We start from the raw sequence: 19,209 nt of genomic DNA, 5'->3' as shown, positions 1-19,209 counted from the left end.
CATTATTATTATTCTTTTTTAGTTAGTCTCTGGACTGCAACGTTTAACAACCATTCATTTCAGCCTAGGCAGCTGGTGTTAACAATGTTTGCCAATAGCATTTGCAGAATTTTGCTTGGCAAAAGTCATGTTTCTTTTTGGTTGTTACTGTATTATTATTATTATTATTATTTATTTCTTAGCAGACGCCCTTATCCAGGGCGACTTACAATTGTTACAAGATAACACATTATTTTTACATACAATTACCCATTTATACAGTTGGGTTTTTTACTGGAGCAATCTAGGTAAAGTGCCTTGCTCAAGGGTACAACAGCAGTGTCCCTGACCGGGGATTGAACCCATGACCCTCCGGTCAAGAGTCCAGAGCCCTAACCAGTACTCCACACTGCTGCCCTATAGGTTTGGTTGTCTGGGAAACTGCTTTGTAAGTTAATCATTCCTTTACTTCATTTTGTATGTTGATTTTGTCCTAGAAAAGAAGATTGATGGTCACCATAAACTCTTCCTGAAGTGAAAGAGACGGATATGGGATTGGGAATGGGATTTGGGATTTCTCCCATCCTAATACTCCTTGCTTTTGGACTTTCCGGAGAGATGACACATGCACAAAGAGCAGGTAACTGATTGTTTTTCTAGCGGTGGAATTCGTGATGAGCATAACTGTGTCATAGCACTCAGCTGAGCCAAAAAAACATTCAGTTAACAATCCTGGCTCAGGACCCATTGCATTGGTCTTTGCAGTAATGCGGGTTAGGGTGAACAATCAGATGACCTAGTTTGCCTTATTGTGCTTCAGCGATCACTACTGGTCAAGTGCCTGACAACACCAGAGGGGATTTCAGAATCTGGATGCTTTTCTTTCAGGCATTAGTAGCTGGGCAACATCTCTTGCTTATGTTCAGCAGTGAAAAAAAGAGGACAGTGGCTTAAGGACAATGGCCACCCATTGCTATTTATTCCCAGTGATTGCTTGAATTGGGCATTTTAAATTATTGCTACTAGTATGGAAGCAAAGTTTACTGATAGCATCACATGAGAACTTTTAGATCAAATTCCACAGAACTGAAATGCCTCTGCTCTCTTCTTCAGCTGTTTCTCTTTCATCTAAAAGGCTGTCAATGGCTCAGTCATTAGCACATTCACCTTTCACCTTGAAGGTCACATGGTAAAGCCTGGATGTATACCCTACTTGTCAGAACAGTATGATGTGACAGCCAGTACTATTCTGAGCTTCCACTCATCCAGGCCTAAACACACAATTCCACCTGGTTGGTGGACAACACAAATCCAGTGGCATTTGATTGTGGTTTTGACCTTGGGAAACCTTAAGCCATCCCCTGAATCAAATTTGCCTGCCTACAGAAGAAAACAGAGCCTTTCTGTAGAACAGGTGTAGCAACTATTCACTACTAAAGGGCATGTGCAACTCAACAAATGCGCAGTCAATTTATAGCCAATTGCTACCCCACTCTGTCTTTTAATTAGGGAGAGGCATGGTGGGTAATAATAGATGGAGAGGCAACAGATCTGATGTTTATCAAGTTTGTAAAAGCACAGAAAACATGCACTGGAGAAAATTACAATATAATAAAATTACAAAATAACACTTCAGAGGGCTATAAGCAGGCTTAGCTCACATCAACACAGGAATATATATTCCAGTTAATAGTGAAAAAAAATGATTGAATTTCCAGTGACTTTAAATTGGGCACCCCTACCCTAGAGTAACACACATTCTCGTGCACTAATAAAAACTCGCAATATTGAACGAAGAAAACTCTAAGTAAATTAAAACCTGTGTTGCTCCAATGGGCTTGTGAATTCTAAAGCCCAATAACTGACATCTCAGGTCAAGGCAGTTTCTAAGGAGGTCAAGGCAAGAGTCTCCTCATGCAAGCCCTGTCAAAGTGTGTGAAAAGAACAGGGTCAGGGTGAGACCCTGTAATACATGCAGGCAATAAGCATTCAGCAGGGTAGTGGCAACCAAAATGCAGATGAGGGGAGCGCTGAATTGTATTTAAATGTACCATGCATGTCTTTTCAAACACAAAAGAAAGTGAAAGAGCACATATTGTGTTAAATCGCAACAAAATCTGGTAGACTCGATGGCATCATAAAATCTTTAAGACAGCATCTAAAATGTTCACTTCTGAAAAGACTGCCAGAATAACACTAAGAATGGGACACTTTGGTACGGTTACTCTGCAGACCAGGGGAGAAAATTAAATTAAAATGTGTTGTGTTGAGATAACAAGATACTCAGGATCTCGACATGTATATTTGCTGCGTCGAGATCACAGGATAAATGATCTTGTAATCTCAACATAACTCATTATATATTGTTTCAGTGTTCTCAATGAGCCAATGAACTATATGGTCTAAGGTGGCTTTAAGAGGTAGATATGATTTTTTTTTTAATTAATTCAATATTGTATTTCTCATAGCATCATGTATTAGATACAGTAAAGCATTTTGTGCACTATTATATACAGTATTGATATCATGTATGTATGTTCAGCCATTCCAAATGCACAAACTTGTGAGCTTATATTTTTACATTACATTTTCTAAACACCTCCTTCTGGTTATTATATAGAATGGATACAATGGTTTGATCTGTAAATGATGCTGTAGTTGTGACACATATTATCCCAATTTTTGTCCAGGTTGTAAAAATGTCCATTATGACTTGGTCTTCATCCTGGACACCTCGTCCAGCGTGGGCAAAGAGAACTTCGAAAAGGTGCGTCAATGGGTGGCCAACCTTGTGGAAACCTTTGACATTGGGCCGGAAAAGACCAGAGTTGGTGTGGTTCGCTACAGTGACAGGCCCACCACTGAGTTTGACCTTGGCAGGTACAAGACTGTAGGGGACATCAAAAGAGCAGCCAGCAACATTAGATACGTAGGAGGAAACACCTTCACAGGAGATGCAATCAGTTATTTAACCACTCGAAGCTTCACAGAGGCTGCGGGCGCCAGGTCCAGTGAACTGGGCATCAAGAAAGTTGCCATCTTGATGACAGATGGCAGGAGTCAGGATTTTGTTCTGGAGCCATCTAAGGCAGCCCATCAGGCTGGGATAAGGCTGTTTGCAGTTGGCATCGGAGAAGCACTCAAGGAGGAACTGGAGGAGATTGCATCCGAGCCCAAGTCTGCTCATGTTTTCTACGTGTCAGACTTCAATGCCATTGACAAGATAAGAGGGAAGCTGAGGAGAAGGCTGTGTGAGAGTGAGTATGCACTGCTTTTTTTCTGGGTCCACTTTCTTAAAATTATATTGTGTTCTTGTATGTAAATTTCAGCCATCATAAATGTTCAATGTGTGCTGGGAAACTATTACCCTGATCCCATTCTAGATCTTTGTTCCATCCCCTTCAGAAGAGAAGGAAGGTGTAACACGATCCCTATTAACCTTCGTGGATAAAATCAATACCCTACATGGCACCGGAACACATGTTAGGCTTTGAGGGAGATCGTTTAACATTAGGTTCATACTGACAAGTCATCCTGAGGAGTTTGGTGTTTGGTGCTTTGTTTTCTGTTGTTCACCAGCCTCATTATATCCCTGATTTTGTATGGTAAAACAGTTTTTGCAGTACGTTTATTTAAGGTTTGTGGGAGGAGAGAGTTAAATAACTTGATTTCTCCCTAAATAATAACAGCCAAGGTAAAAGAGGCAAATTGAACTTTAAACGTTGTACAGTATTCCTTTACTGCCGATGGATCAACAACTGATGACAGTTGAGTAGACCAAATGATCCAGTTTACATTCTTGGCTATAGTTAGATGTAGCTGAGGATGCCTGAACCCCCGGTAGAAATAGTAAATACAGTGCTTATGAAATATCTCTTGGGGCTGGCTCCAGAGGCTTCTATTACAACTTTAAAAATAGGGTTTCTGCCTGATTTACAGTCAGGGGGAAAGTAGTACACCAGGACGTTCAAAGATACCTGTTTTAAAATTAGTATAGAATGTACTGGTGGCAACAGAAAAGTCTTCCAAACTATTTTGTATCATTTGACCAAAAAAAAGCTCTGAAGATCTGAATACACAGCATTGTCAGATAGTATGTCTCCTGATCCACATGTAGGCACACATTGCATCTTTTTTTGTACTTTGCACTATACAGCTAAGAATTTCAGCAGCAGAAAAAAAAAAAGCTTGGTTAAAAAGGCTGGGTTATTTTTGATCCTGAAAATTATAGTTCTAAGGTTTCCAGTACTATACCCTTCAGCTTTCACATATAGTCTTCTTCTCATAGTAATGACTTGTTTTAAAAATACATCTTTGAAAGTAGCTGAAAACCACAAATCATTCCCACAAACCATTGCCTTATCTGTACACAGCATTAGAGAGGTAAGCTTTATCACACAACAATCTGACACTGAGCTCTCTAGTTGATCTTTGCAATGCTTTTGCTCAAATATTGAGTTGAATATATATATATATATATATATATATATATATATATATATATATATATATATATATATATATGAATCAGTGGTTGGAAATTGTGGTCTGTGATTGGTTAAAATCTCATCATAGGAGCAAAAATAGATTTAATTATATATATAACATATATATGCATATGTATATATATAACCAAGGAAAGTGTTTTTAAATAACCCGGTGTAACGGGTAGTGTTGTGTGATGCACTGTGATGCTTTGTGATGCACTGTGATGCACTGCCGTTACGCATTCTGTACCATTTCGGTGAGATGAGAGATGAAATGAGGTTATAACTCTAGAAGCGACAGTGTACACGAGCCCAGCTCTTTTGCACAGTGGTTAAGACTCCGCTGGTTAAACCAGCTCCTTATGGAAGTTGACAAAATATCTCCTCTCACTTGGAGTTCCTAGTAAGTGATGCAAATACAATCTACTAGTAGCGTCCCTTGACCACTCAGTGGCGTGTAATTTACTATTCAGTCCTTGTTGTACTGTACTTGTTAGAACATATATCTGAATTATTAAAATCATTTGAGAGTAATTTCAGCATAATTATTGTGAATACTTTCTATAAGGTATGTACCAAGAAATATTGTATATGTACCAAGATAATAAACTAAGATTTATAATTTTAATTCATGCGTAACAGGAGCAGAGGGCTAGGGCTACCAGTATTTATAGGTAGGACTGGCAGCCCTGCACACTGCAAGTGAGCATTTTAACCATGATACAAAAGAGCCTGGCTCGTTTGCATCAGTGGTTTTAGAGCTTATAACATCATCTCATCTCACCAACAGGGGGCAGGAAAAAATCTATATCATACAACACTATAATCCCATTACACATGCACCCTATGGCCAGATTTCAATTCAATTTTAGTTGTCCAATTCAAAGGATGGTTGTTACAATATCAAATATTAGATAATATAAGCTCAAATAAATAATAGGTAAATTGGATGCTTCAGTATATTTTTAATACAATCCACACCCTTTCTCATAATGAATGTGGTATCGACAGTAATCTATCAGAAATACGTTCATAACTGTATTGGAGTTTACACATTCTGAGGTGTTTATTTTTTGCTGCTGAATTACTGGTTTGCTAATCTCTTTCTGATTAGTAATGAAATGGACATTTCTCATTGTCCTGTTTACACACTTCTCTAGATCACATATCAATCACATTCATAAGCTCCTTTCATAAGAGCACATGCTGGTTATAAACACACATTGGTACTGACCCATAACCATTTTTTCTGGGCGTTAACTAAACCTACAGTGTAATACATTCTAGGTGCAGTGCTTGTCATGCAGAGTTCTTGCCAGGTACTATCTCAAGCTGCTATCACAAGGTAACATGTAGTTAGAAACATCTTGCCCTTACTGCAAATGTAACAAAACAATTGATTTGCGAATTGTCATAGTAACAGACTATTGCAGCTGTATTCTGCAACAGAGACGTCTGTCAAATACCCAGCAATCTGTAGATGGTTTGATATTACAGAGTCACATTTCAAATATGCTTGAACCTGAGTGGGACATTTATACTTCTTCTCCAGTACAGTCTTCCAATGCAATTTATATTTAAACGTTTGGAAAATGATACTCCTCAGCCACAATGACAGGGACTACACTGTTCAGAAGGGACTAGGAAAAAAACAAAACAAAGCAAACCATAGTGCCATTTAAAAAAAAATTAAATTAATGTAGGGTCATCCTTTTAGCTGTAATCTAGGCAGGAAAAGGGCCCTGCCCTGACTTTGAAGGGAAAGTTTCTTAGAAATATGTTTGGGTCAGGAATACACCCTTGTTATTATTCCTTGTTCACACATTTGTCTCATATCTATTCTGAAGAGTGGTCCCCCCACAGTGGTTGCTGGTGTGGCAGATGGGACAGACGACTGAGTGCCTTTAATGGAAAATTACCTCTTAAATGATTAGGAAGGGAAATCTATCATTATTGTACAAAAAGAAAGCCTTCTGTATATTTCAATATTTTTTACTCCCACAACTGTAATTCACTATTCACTTTCATTTAGTTAATGTGCAATCAGTCCTCGTTGCCTTCACAATAGGTAACTACTGTAGTCAAGAACAGTACAGTAAAAATGAATAAAAAGAGAAATGCCCAGTAGTTCAGTATTTTGGTGGTTCCCTGCAGGTCAAACAAATTATCTCACTTTAAACAATGTTTTAATGCTGCTGGGTTTGTACCAGAAATTGAGTTTAATGTACTTTTTATTTTTTGCTGGAATGAAAATGAAGAATTAATTGGATGAGAATTGTCAAATGTTACAGCAAGAATATTTTCTAAACTCACACACATACAATTAAAATATATAAACCTGCCAATATTTATTGCCTACAAGCAACAAAATCAAAAAATGAATTTATATCAGTTCTTAGAAATTCAGGCATGTGCTTGGTTAAAACCTCATAACACAGCCAAAAATAGATCCAACCGTGACACTGTTTACGGTCAATGTTTTTTTTTTTTTTTTTTACAAACTCCCTCAAATAACATCATCATCCTGAGCCTCCTTCATCTCTTCACACAACAAAGCAAAATGACAGACACCAGAAAATGAATTACAAAATATACTACAAAGCAAAGATGCTGCAAACACTACAATTGTCATAAAAACCTACAGTGGTTTCTAACTTCCTAAAATTCAAACAAATCCAACTCAGTGATGTAAATAAATACGACGTAAACACCTTTGACTGCTTTAGTGTGACTTTTTAGACTTTCCTGTCCACTACAGATTTGTTGAACTAGTCAAAACATGTAAAGGTCTCTGCATATGTCATTTCTTGATCTCCGTTTTTTCCTTTGGCAATGAAAGATATTACTGAAGCGCTGGTTTTCTGAGCATCACTGGCTTTTTGGTGTTTTTGTGATCTCTCGTGCTTACCACCATTAACGTTGTTTAGGATTATGTGAGAATATGTGGTCTAATAAAATCGAAATTTGCATCAATATATATATATATTTTACCAAGAGGGCTTATTGCACACAAAGCCATCATAGATGGTCAAGTATGTGAGCTTGCTCCTGCACCGAATGCATCCCTGCCACCCGACTCCCCTGGGTCCTAAACCCTGCTGGTTATAGACAGGGATTGCAGTAACCGCAGACCGTAGATGACCGTAGATGTCTAATAAACAGGAGAGTCCCAACAAATAAGGGAGAGTTGACAGGTGTGTGTGTGTATATATATATATATATATATATATATATATATATATATATATATATACATATATACACACACAGTAGTCTGTCGCGGCAGCATAAGGGCGGATATGTAAAAATGTCGTACATGGGCTGTTACTTTATTTAAAGACTTAAAGAAAAAAAATATAGATATTAACTTTAAACCCCAACAACATTCTGAGGGAATTTTATGCTAGTGCAAGAAGTTCAATTAGCGACCTGTATTCAGTCTCCCCCAGTTGTCCAGTGCAGAGGTTTAAAAAATATTTGTCAAAATGCCCTCACGATGTAACAGCCTTTTACCTGCACCCACTCAGAGCAAATCCTGAACACTAGACCTACTGGTACTCCCGTGAACCGATGGGAATACATTTCCACTGCGAAATGATGCCTAAACTAAGCAACAAAGCCAGTCTCTCACAACGCTATGCAAACCACTGCTTGAGAAATACAGCGGTGCACCCACTTTCAGAAACCGGGCTGGCATCAAGGGAAATAATGTCTGTAACCGGACATTGATCTGAAAGCAGATTGCTGAGCTACTGGGCTCCAACACTGCAAAACAGAAAACAGCCAAGTTCAATTTTATCCTCACTCACCTCTAATCCGACTCCAGCCCCCACTAGAGCTGCACTGCCTCCTTAGTATTAAAATCTATAAATGTGCGTGTTAGTTCATCACTTATTACATTGGTTACAAACCCTTATTGCACAACAGTCAATTGCTTTTACTATAGACATGCATGAGCATATTCCTGTCTAATCCGAGTTCTGTGATGGCTCTCACCTTAGCATCTTAAACCCATTCACTTACATACCCCAGTCTATAAGCTTAAGGCCAAAACATTCTGTAATGTAAATAAGAGTGAATAAATAAAGAAAAGGGCAGGGAACCTTCCCCTCCCAACAGAAGCACACAAACTCCCTTATTATAGCTGTGATTAAGGAAAATTACAGACCCTGTTTGTACATAAAAGCTGAGAGAAGTGAGGTCTGGGTGCCTGCCAGCAACTCATTTTTGTAGTTTGCAGCACCATCATTTTCCAAAAAGCACAGAGAGCGACCTGCCCTCTCGTGCTGAAGGGAGGTCCCAGTGCTGTAGACGTGACGTGACGTACGCTACACCTATGCCCAAAAGTTTTGCATCACCTAGAATTTTACAATTGAGACATAATTAAAAAAAGGTAATCAAAGAATTAGGTAATCAAAGAAACTACAAAATGATATCACAAAAGTCTACCGGAAGCTGTAATAGTAGTACAGTATTTCATGTTGGATTTCAAAATGTCACATTTTTCAATTGTTGTCAGTTTTTCGTTATGTATATTCGTTAAGTATATATGGAAAACTACAAAGCAGTGTGTAATTCAATATGTTAATGCAACATTATTCGACTTTATGAAGCAAAACTAGCTAATTCTATAGGCTGATGCAAATCTTTTGGTCAAAGCTGTACATGGCATGGGTGGGGCAATGCCAAGAAGCTTGCAGAATGCCAACATGTACTTACTTACACTTAGGTGTACACTATGGAGACAGTTTAATGAGAAGATTCTTTGTTTGTTTAAAAAAAGCCAGACAAGCAGCAAAGTACCTCTGATACAAAGGCAGCAAGTGTTGCAGAGGCACACCACAAACAAAGCTTATGAATACATACTGTATATCTCCTAAGTGATGATGAGATGGTGCAGACCTGAGTTTTGTTTCTTTGTTCCTTTGATCACTTCGAAGAATAATTTCCTCAGTTCAAGAACACAAAAGAATACGAGACAGTCTGCTTTGTGTGTCTCGTGACATTCTTAAATTGCAAATGGTGTCCGTCTACACTGGCACCAATCAAAGAGTAATTCAAGCCAGCATAATTGGCTGATCACATCAGGAGTCAGCACTCGACAGACAGGAAGCTTGCCAATTACATCAGCTGACCTTATTCTTTAATGGTATGCTAAACAGTGAAGTGTGCCCCTAATGCCTCGTGAGTGGCCGCTCCCTGTAGAACAGTACTGGAAGTTTTCCTGGAACTTTTTTTTTTTTGGAAGCTAAATCAACTTTTTTTTTTTTTCCAGTTACATATATTGCTCGCTTCCTCATCTATTTGACTAAGGATATCTATTGGACCCTCACCCGTTTCAGTTTGAATATTGCATCCATGAAATCTGGCTTTTCACAATACCACTCTACAGGTCACCCAAACTCTACTGCATGACTACTTAAGTCAGAGGTCACGCTAGCTTTTCTGTTCATGAGTTCCTGAAACACACATGCCCAAAATGTTGCGTCCCATCCATCAGATACTAAACAATCAATTGTTAACACAAAGGCTAATAAACTCCAGGGATGTTCATTTTGGTACATTTTTATGAACTTTTAAACTTTATGCTATATCATAGTTTAAACAATCTCTGGCTGTGTACAGATATTGTGGGGAAGTGATTGAAAATAAGTATGTCAGCCGGAGAATAAAAAGAGACTTATTTTGTACATTTACTTTTGATTTCGTTTTGACTTTTGTTGTATACCCTCTGTGGGTTAAAGAAATAAACATACACTGCGGTGTTTAACTATAAAACCAAGTCTCCAATCTAGTTATTCACACTGCACCACCGGTCGTCCTCCACAATATACATATGAATACAGACACACTTTTCTTTATGCTAGTATATTGTAGCATTTTCGGGTAGTGCCCTTATGGAATCAGGCATAAGTAATGGTGTTGTGGTAGAAAGCTGGGGTGACAGCCTGTGATTAATTAGAATAAAAATAGGGAGGGGTGAGAGCACAGGGTAGGTAGAAAGATGGGGGGAGGGATCGAGACACACACACACTGAATTGCAGCCGCAGCTCCTCAGGGCCTGTCCCTCGGACTTCTGTCTGGTTTCCCTTCTCTCTCTCAGTTACTCCCTCAGCCAAATAGCCTTCCGTCTCTCCCCCCTCTCTCTCTCTCTCTCTCTCTCTCTCTCTTCCCTCAGCAAGGTCCCAGGGGGAATTTGCACCACGGCGGATAAGAGGCCTGTGTCGCGGCCAACTGTATGTCCTTTCTCTATGTCACTATTACTGCTTGTCCGTTCAGCTGTCAATTCCTTCTTCCCCTCATATCCAGCCTGCAGCCCTTTTATACTGCTCCGCCCCCTCTTGCTTCTGAGAATCTGTTTGGAGGAGACCTCTCGGTAGCCTCTGCCTCCCATCCAATCATCACTCTCGCCACCTGTCCATCACGGAGGTCCTCAGAGAATCTTAAAGGGGCCCGCCATCTCTCGAGATTGTTACAATATACAAACAGTAGACCGTTCCCATGACAACAAAACAGGATTTTTTTGCTGCCTTCATCTACTTGTCTTTTTCTGCATTCCAATAACATCAACAGCGTCGCCGTGTCTGCGTTTTTTAAGCAAAGATTCTTGAAAATCTGTACATCTGCGTGTATATGCATTTTTTTGCCCAGCAGCTTTTTCACACACAATACAGTACATCTTGCCATCTCGATAAACAAGCCACCGGTACTTCATCTCCCATTCAGAATTCTAAGAACGTATTTTTCATTGGCGTTTTTCTGCATTACTACTGCTTGCAACTGTATTTCAGTAGCCTCCGGCTAATAAGAGAACCACCAGACACAATATGAATCAATAAAGAAATATGTATTACTTGTCATGATGCACATGCTTCAAAATATGAAATTAACTGAATAAGCATGTTTATGTAAATAAACTATAATAATAAAGTAACAGACAAACTAACATTAATAAACTAACTGTCAAACTAAACTGACACACCCACCCCTACACACAATAAAAAAAATGCACAAGACATGCACATTATTTATTTATCTTTTTTCTTTTTTCTTTCAAAATTTAGTCGTTGCCAATTAGTTTTTATTATTTTCTCCCCAATTTGAAATGCCCAATTATTTTTTAGGCTCAGCTCACCACTACCACCCTTGCGCTGACTCGGGAGGGGTCGCTGCTGCGCGGTGAGCCGAGGACCCCCTGGCTGACCTAACCCTCCCTTTGAAGTGCAACATATGGCAATTTAAAGGGGACCCTGTGTTTTCTCAGAAATAAGATTCTGGGGATAAAAACAATCTCTTTCCTTCCTTCCTTTTATGGTTACTGAGTAAAACATCAAACAGGTTTGATGTTACATACCTTTAAGGTGATAAAAAGGTAAAAGCAGTGATGTCATAAGAGATGTATATTAACCCCACCGTTGCATTGTATCTTTGGGGGGCTCCCTTCAACCTGTGCCTGATAATTTGTAAGATTAACATTTAAAGTTTTCAAAATTATTATTATTATTATTATTATTATTATTATTATTATTATTATTATTATTACTAGAATTACAGTATTATTCAAATATCCTCCTACAGTGCTTTTTGTTTAGTTTTTTTGGTTTTTTTGCAGTTAAGAATGGAAATCATATGTATGGAAATACAGCGTTGCCGAACAAAACGAAGATACAAAGTATTTAATTTAAAAACACTTTTTATTCTAAATGATGACATGTCCTGTTTTTTTGACAGACGTGATACGGGCATCAGAATCAGGTTTTGCAAGCTGCCTGTGACTGGCAGCTGCAGACTCGGGTTTCGGTAGGAGGCTACTGTCGGTGGATTCCGTTTTTCTTTTTGCATTAGCTACTGACGCCACCCAAAGAACATTAATAATGCTGATGATGTCATCAAAAAGAGGCGGATTTTAGTTCTTGAACGACTGTATACCCATTCATAAAGTGCTTTGCGACAGTCGCCCGTTTTCTCAGATCAGTTTATGAATAACAATATGGACGACTTTTGTTCATTTTAAACTAAATTCCTTTTATGACGGCAGTCGGCAACTGCTTTTATGAATAGGGCCCTATGTTTGTACAAAACCGATAGACCTTCCTGCCTTTGCAGTACAATATAAATGTCAGTGGCATTGCATCTGCATTACCAGAAACATTTTCTATTTATCCTAATACTGTAAGTCATTACAAATGGCAAGTGTTAAAAGCCTTATCCTGGGGCTATTGCCAAACCCTTCTGTTTACAGCTGCTTTCTGTTTACAGCTGATCTCCACAGATAGCATCACATATATGGACCAGCCAACAGTGACAGATGTACAGCCAAACTGGCACCCCAGCGGCATTTACCAGGAAGTCAGAATATCTTTTTACTGTGCCCTGTATCAAATGCATACAGCTGTTATCATGACAACTGATTTATCACAATATGAAACAAAATCATTCACAGTGTTAAAAACTGCAAACAAGCAGTTCAAAAGATAACATGAAGAGTCCATCCCCATGTAAATCTTAGGAAACTATCAGACATTTCAACTGCAATAAAGTGCTTTGCATTTTATTATTATTTTAAAAGAAGTATTTTACAAGGAAATCTGCAACTGTTATAAAACATTATTGAAAAAAAGGAAATAAAACTATTTAAAAACGCCATGTTGCTAACAAGGTCCAGACTTTGGCTCATACTTTGTAATTGGAGGGTGTCTCCTCCAGCTCAGACAGGAATCTTTGGGATGCCTCGGTGGAATGCTCTCCTCTTTTCATCACATCAGTACAGCTAAGAGAGCCCATTGGATGCAGAGACCACATGCAGAAAGCTGTCCCAGGCTGCCAATATCGACTAATACCACAGGTGTAGGGTGCCTGCCCGTCACTGCCGGGCATGTCTGAACGGTATCCACTGTAAAAGCAAAGCTAGTTAAAATACAGGGGCACAAATCTGTGACTGTCATCGGTGTAAACCAACTCTTCCAGCTCTCACACATTTGGAGACACGTCTGGAAATGACAGTCGGGGACCATGAGGAAGAGTGCCCAAAAAAACCTGTCCAGGATAGCAACGCTTCAAATGTCTACTGTAAATAAAAGCAGATGGTATGGAGAGGATACTGTTTCCACTAAAACAAGCACCTGATATTCAGTCATCATTATCACAGGTACATGATGAGGAGAACATAAGTAGCCTTCTGATATTTTTGTTTGCGACTTTACTATATGAGTTGAAAAGCCATTCAAAATATTTGTGTTGATCTTTGCTGATACTGTATTTGATGAAGTAAAAACCAGTGTTAGCTGACAGTACTGCTGATATCATAAGTGCCCTCATCCTCTGTATAATCTATTTTATGGTTTCTGTCATTACTGTAGGTTTCAGTTATTTGTTTATTTAGCAGACACCTTTATCCAAGGCGACTTACAGAGACTAGGGTGTGTGAACTATGCACCAGCTGCAGAGTCACTTATAACTACGTCTCACCCGAAAGACGGAGCACAAGGAGGTTAAGTGACTTGCTCAGGGTCACACAGCGAGTCAGTGGCTGAGGTGGGATTTGAACCGGGGACATCCTGGTTACAAGCCCTTTTCTTTAACCACTGGACCACACAGCCTCCTTCAGTGTCACAAGCTGTATGCATGTTATTGTAAATGTAATGTTGTTTGGAAATTCCATTGTTATGTGCTTTTAGTGGTTATTTCTGGTATAATGTTTTAGACTTTTTATTTACTTTTCTCAGATGCGCTGTGCCCCAATGTTAGAGTGGAAGGTGACCGGTTTAAAACTACCAGTGGAGGAAATGCAGATGAAATCCCAGGTAAAGAAAGCATGTTGGTTTATTACTACAGCAGTGCATTATTTATGTGTTGTGTTTCCTTTGCTCGTTACATGATGCTCATCATATATAGTATGCACCTTTTAATTAAATACAACAAAGCTATGTGTTTTGCATCTATTACTTTGAAAAAAATATTATTCTAACCTGGAACTAAGAAAACTTCCAAACAAAAAAACAGTACTTGATTATTCTGAATTAATCAATTTGGAATAGAGGAAAGCGTAATCAAATTGTTATATGCAGGTTTGTATTTGATTTATGAATACTGCCCAATTTTAGACCTACTGCTAATATGCATGTTTAGTTTAATTACACCCCTCACATAAGTTCAGTTGTGCTATACAAACTAAACAGATTTCATACAACCAATCACAATATTGCCCTTGTTTATGGTGACCAACAGAAAACTTTGACTTGACAAAGATCCATTCCCAATAAATTTTATTTTATTGTTTAGCACAAAACTGATATCTGTAATGATATCTACAAAAGATAGCCTAAGAACATTTTAGCCACTGCATTGCTTATTGCACATTCTTTTAAAAGTAATTTGCCTGTGAAGCAAGATTGCCAACCGTCCATAAAGTTATGGTCAGTCATTAAAAAAAAAAAGTCTCTAAACCTGTAAATAACAAAAGATTTCAGTGATTTTGGATCAAAATAAAAGATGGTATATTTGTTAGTGCTTTGCGGATTTCGCAATCAGCTCGAATGACACATACCTACATCTTGATGGTAGTAAAAAGTATCAAAAGAAGAAGCCAATTAACAATACTGTGCTGAAACCAAGTAGCCAAAGAAAAGCTTGCAATGCTTACCCCACAGGCTGTTCTTGGAAATATGGTGGATAGCCTTGAAATTGACTGACTTGGTGGCTCTTAGATGGGATCTGGCGGCTAATGAAAACTGGTACAAAGTGAAGAAGCAGCCAACAACATTGTTGCTCACAGGAAGCTAGTTAAGAAAGCTGGTGGACATTTCTTAAAGACTAAAATGTTATTTTTACTTGAGGGACCTGCCATACAGTACAGATGAAGTGTCCCGCCGCTTTCTGTTATTATTATGATTTGCTATATATTTTATTATGTGTTATTGTTTTGTTTGTTTTTAGAACCTTGTGAGGATGCATGACTGATCAGCTACTGAGTATTTAACTAGCTGACAGTTGCACATCATTATTAAACTCGTGCAGACTCTGGCCGAGGGGTAATAAGATAATTACTAGCTAGTTAACCCCTCGGTCAGAATATAAAAGACCTGCAGAATGGCTGCACAGAGAAGTGTTCAGCGTGGAGAACTGTAGTGGAGAGTCAGGAGGTAAACAACGAAAAACGAAAACTAAAACCAAAACTAAAACTAAAACTAAAACTAAAACCAAAACTAAAACCTAACAATTGCTACGTTGTGCTGGAGAGCCAGCATGATGTGTGTTTGTTTGTTCATCCACTGTTTTGTTTATCTATTTATTTTGGTCCAAAGTGCCGTGTGTTTTGTTTAAATCTTTTATTTATTTGTTTAATGAAACACTGAGCACAGCCATTGCGTCTCAGTTTCAACCCCAGTACTGCCTGTCTGTGTGTTCTTACTGGGTATGTGACGTCATCCACCAGCCAGCCTGCCACAATGAAGAATGAAATCAGTTAGTCTGAATGACTAAACATGACATGTAGGAGTTTGGTGAACTATTTCTTCCATACAATGGTGACCACAGACATCCTTCATGCGGTCCTACAAGTTGTGGTATTTTAATGAAATAAAGAATTTAAGAAACTTTATTGGGTGCTTGAAACAATAAAAGATAACTTATGCCCACTAGACCAAAACTAAATCATAATCAATGTTGTTATGATCTATAATTCCTATGCAAAAATATATATTAAAAAATGAATAACGGAGTCATCAAACAGACAAAAATAAACCTAAATAAACAGATAAACAGAGAAAATACACATTTAAATCACAAACAGATTTTCAGTAGCCAATTTAAATGTGGAGACCTTTATTCAGGCAAATAAAGGCTGTAACTGCAAAGTGTTAACTCATGGGTCATTTAAAGTCAGTTTTTATAAATACAGTAATGTTTTATGTTCTTGAAACCGTTTTAGAAAATGAAAAAGCTTTCTTTAAATAAGTTAAATAAGTAGGTTTATTACTTTCACTATGCAGAGCTCAAAAGTATATTACTGTTTATATTTGAACATTACCATGATATTATTTTAGTATATCGGATATCATGGTATGATGGTATGGTATACCTGCCACGCACTACTACGGCACCAGCACTAGTTCATAATATAGTCCTAATCTGGCCCTGTAGTTTATTGTTTTAAATAACCAGAAGTGCCTTTTTAAACAGAAGGGTCAAATATAGCACTGGGACATTAACCACACATTAACCACTGGTATGCACTGAATGAATTTCTGGTCTGGGATTATATGCCACTGGTCTGCTTTCCTGTTTGGGTGTTTCTGTAACAAACAGTACAGGCATTAACAGCCATATCCCTTTACTTGATACTGAAAGTTATCCCTAATATTTTACTAAAGTCAGTATGTTGACCATACTTAGTGTAACCAAAGACACTCAGTACCCACCACTGCATTGCCTTTCATGATCGATTCATATAGGTCGTCATGCAACATTAACATTTTTCTTTTTTAAAATGGCGCAAATATTGCAAAGTTAGTAAAGGTATACTATGTGATTTTTATGTCAAAGTACCTCACAATTTAATCCCAACAGCTGTTTTAAAACTCTGCAATCCCTTTATGAAACAGAAGCACATAAAGGCTGGCTTCAGTAATACACAGCAGTACACTGACTGGAATAAAGTCAACCCTATGAAGAGCCCTTCTGCTTAGAAGAGACAATGGATTACTGCATCAGCCTAATGATTCTGTGAAGAGGTATAATCAGAGATTACTCAAGTGAGCAGCGTGTACAGCTGTTACAAGCTTACAGGATCAAAGGAGTTCACTGGCTCTTTGGTTTCAGTTCCAGGGCAATTCTTTTAGCTTTCTTTCTGCAGACTTCACCCATTCGAGCTAGGGGTTTCTATACCAGTTCAAAATAGTGTTCTGTGTTGAGTACATGCTGCTTGATGCCAATCCAAATTACATGCTGAGAATCACTTCAGTTTAAGCATTACAGTGTAGACTTAGTTTCTCTTAACTGGAAGACACACAGTCCGAGCATCTTGAAGGCCTTTTTTATAGCTTCCCCACATTGTCTAGATGAAGGCATTTCTGAGTCAACATATACTAGGTCTTTTTCATAGATTCCTTCTTCAATTTCAGCATCTCCCATATGATATTTATAATACACATTTTTATTGGCTGCATGCAGTACCTTACACTTTTCTCTATTAAATGTCATTTGCCATATGTCTGCCCAGTTCTGAATGCTGTCTAGATCATTTTGAATGACCTTTGCTGCTGCAACAGTGTTTGTCACTCCTCCTGTTTTTATGTCGTCTGCAAATTTAACAAGTTTGCTTACTATACCAAAATCTAAATCATGTAGATTAGGAATAGCAGATTTATGTAAAAAAATTGTGTAAAAAGTATATAATGTAATTGTATGTAAAAAGAATGTGCTATCTTGTAACAATTGTAAGTCGCCCTGGATAAGGGCGTCTGCTAAGAAATAAATAATAATAATAATAAAATAATAATAATACTGATCCCTGTGGTACACCACTGGTCAAAAAGATCTGTTCATTGAAAGAGACGGTTGAGTCAGGATTTTGCACCATAGTGCTTAATCCAGTTTGTAATGTACACCTTTTTTTTTTTTCAAAAGAGAAAAAACACCTGCTAATTTTACAAAATTAGAACTAAAGAATACATTATTTTGTAATTCAAGCACATGCAATGTGTTTGTTTTCCAGTATAGTAACTCAAAATATGCAGGAAATTTCATTTCATTTCATTTTTACAGACTAAAACCAATTGACCTTTTTATGTTTTTATCTTCTTACAATATTATATTTAAAGAATATCCCTGGAAATGCATGCGTATACTATTTTGGCTTTCTGATAGAAATGGAGAGCTGTTAACACTCTCTGTAACACATCTGTTAAAGGAAATCGAACTTAAAATGACATCTGGATTGCTCTTCTGGAAAGTGAAAAGGGATTTGTTTGGAAAAGCTCCATCAAGCACATGCTGCTGCCAAACTTATTTTAAAGGAAAAAAAGACCTTCAAGTGCTTTTAACCCTTAAATATGCTAGCCGATAGTTCTGCTCATATCACAAGTGCACTCACCCTTTATGTTGCATTTATCTTGTATATTGTATTTATATTGTATTTATGATGCAGTCTTTTTCTTTTTTTTCATTACTGTAGGTTTCAGTGTTGCAAGCTGTAGGTTTGCTGTTTTTTTTAATGTGTTGTTCACTGTTTGAAACACCATTTAAATACAGCACAGTACAGAACGGTACTGTGAATGTTGTTTTGCATTACTGTAACTTAAATTGTAGTATAAACTCTATGAATGTTATTGCAAATTGAATGCTGATCTTTCATTACATGGACAAAACCTGTAAGCCATGAACAAGAAGCACCTGAATTAAATATTAAGCGCAAATGACAGTTTAGCATACTGCTTTGTCAATGGGATTCATACTCTTTATAGTAAAATGTTTATCTATTTAGAAAGTATAGTATACAAGTATAGTGTTATTTTGTATGTTCTTCCCCTTAGAAAGGAAGTACTCACAATATCAGTGGCTTCTGCTTGTTAATCTCTGGGTAAAAGTGAAAAGGCAAACAGCAGACTAATCCCCTGTGAATGGTAGCCACACAGGACAGGATACACAATGGCTTGGTTTACGTGCACATGAAAATCAACTCTACAGTCATGACTGTGTGACGTCACGCGAATACATCGTGAAACAGCAAAAGGACGTCCTTTTG

General features: G+C 37.9%; 1 protein-coding gene across 2 annotated transcripts in view; it reads left to right on the top strand.

Annotated features, from left to right (window-relative positions):
- Positions 1-19,209, top strand: part of LOC117435680 (collagen alpha-1(XXII) chain-like) — a 128,971-nt gene that overhangs the window by 8,243 nt on the left and 101,519 nt on the right. Inside the window, exons 2-4 of one of the 2 annotated variants that reach the window (XM_059010208.1) lie at positions 482-619; positions 2,670-3,236; positions 14,192-14,269. In XM_059010208.1, coding sequence (XP_058866191.1) covers positions 529-619; positions 2,670-3,236; positions 14,192-14,269 — 736 coding nt within the window. In that variant the 5' untranslated portion in view covers positions 482-528. Of the gene's footprint in view, positions 1-476; positions 620-2,669; positions 3,237-14,191; positions 14,270-19,209 lie in introns of both variants that reach the window. The other variant, XM_034059034.3, reaches the window with a different exon arrangement.

The sequence above is a fragment of the Acipenser ruthenus genome, chromosome 3 (assembly GCF_902713425.1).
Source record: "Acipenser ruthenus chromosome 3, fAciRut3.2 maternal haplotype, whole genome shotgun sequence".
Classification (NCBI taxonomy): Eukaryota; Metazoa; Chordata; class Actinopteri; order Acipenseriformes; family Acipenseridae; genus Acipenser; species Acipenser ruthenus.
This window is presented reverse-complemented; position numbering and strand designations above follow the sequence as displayed.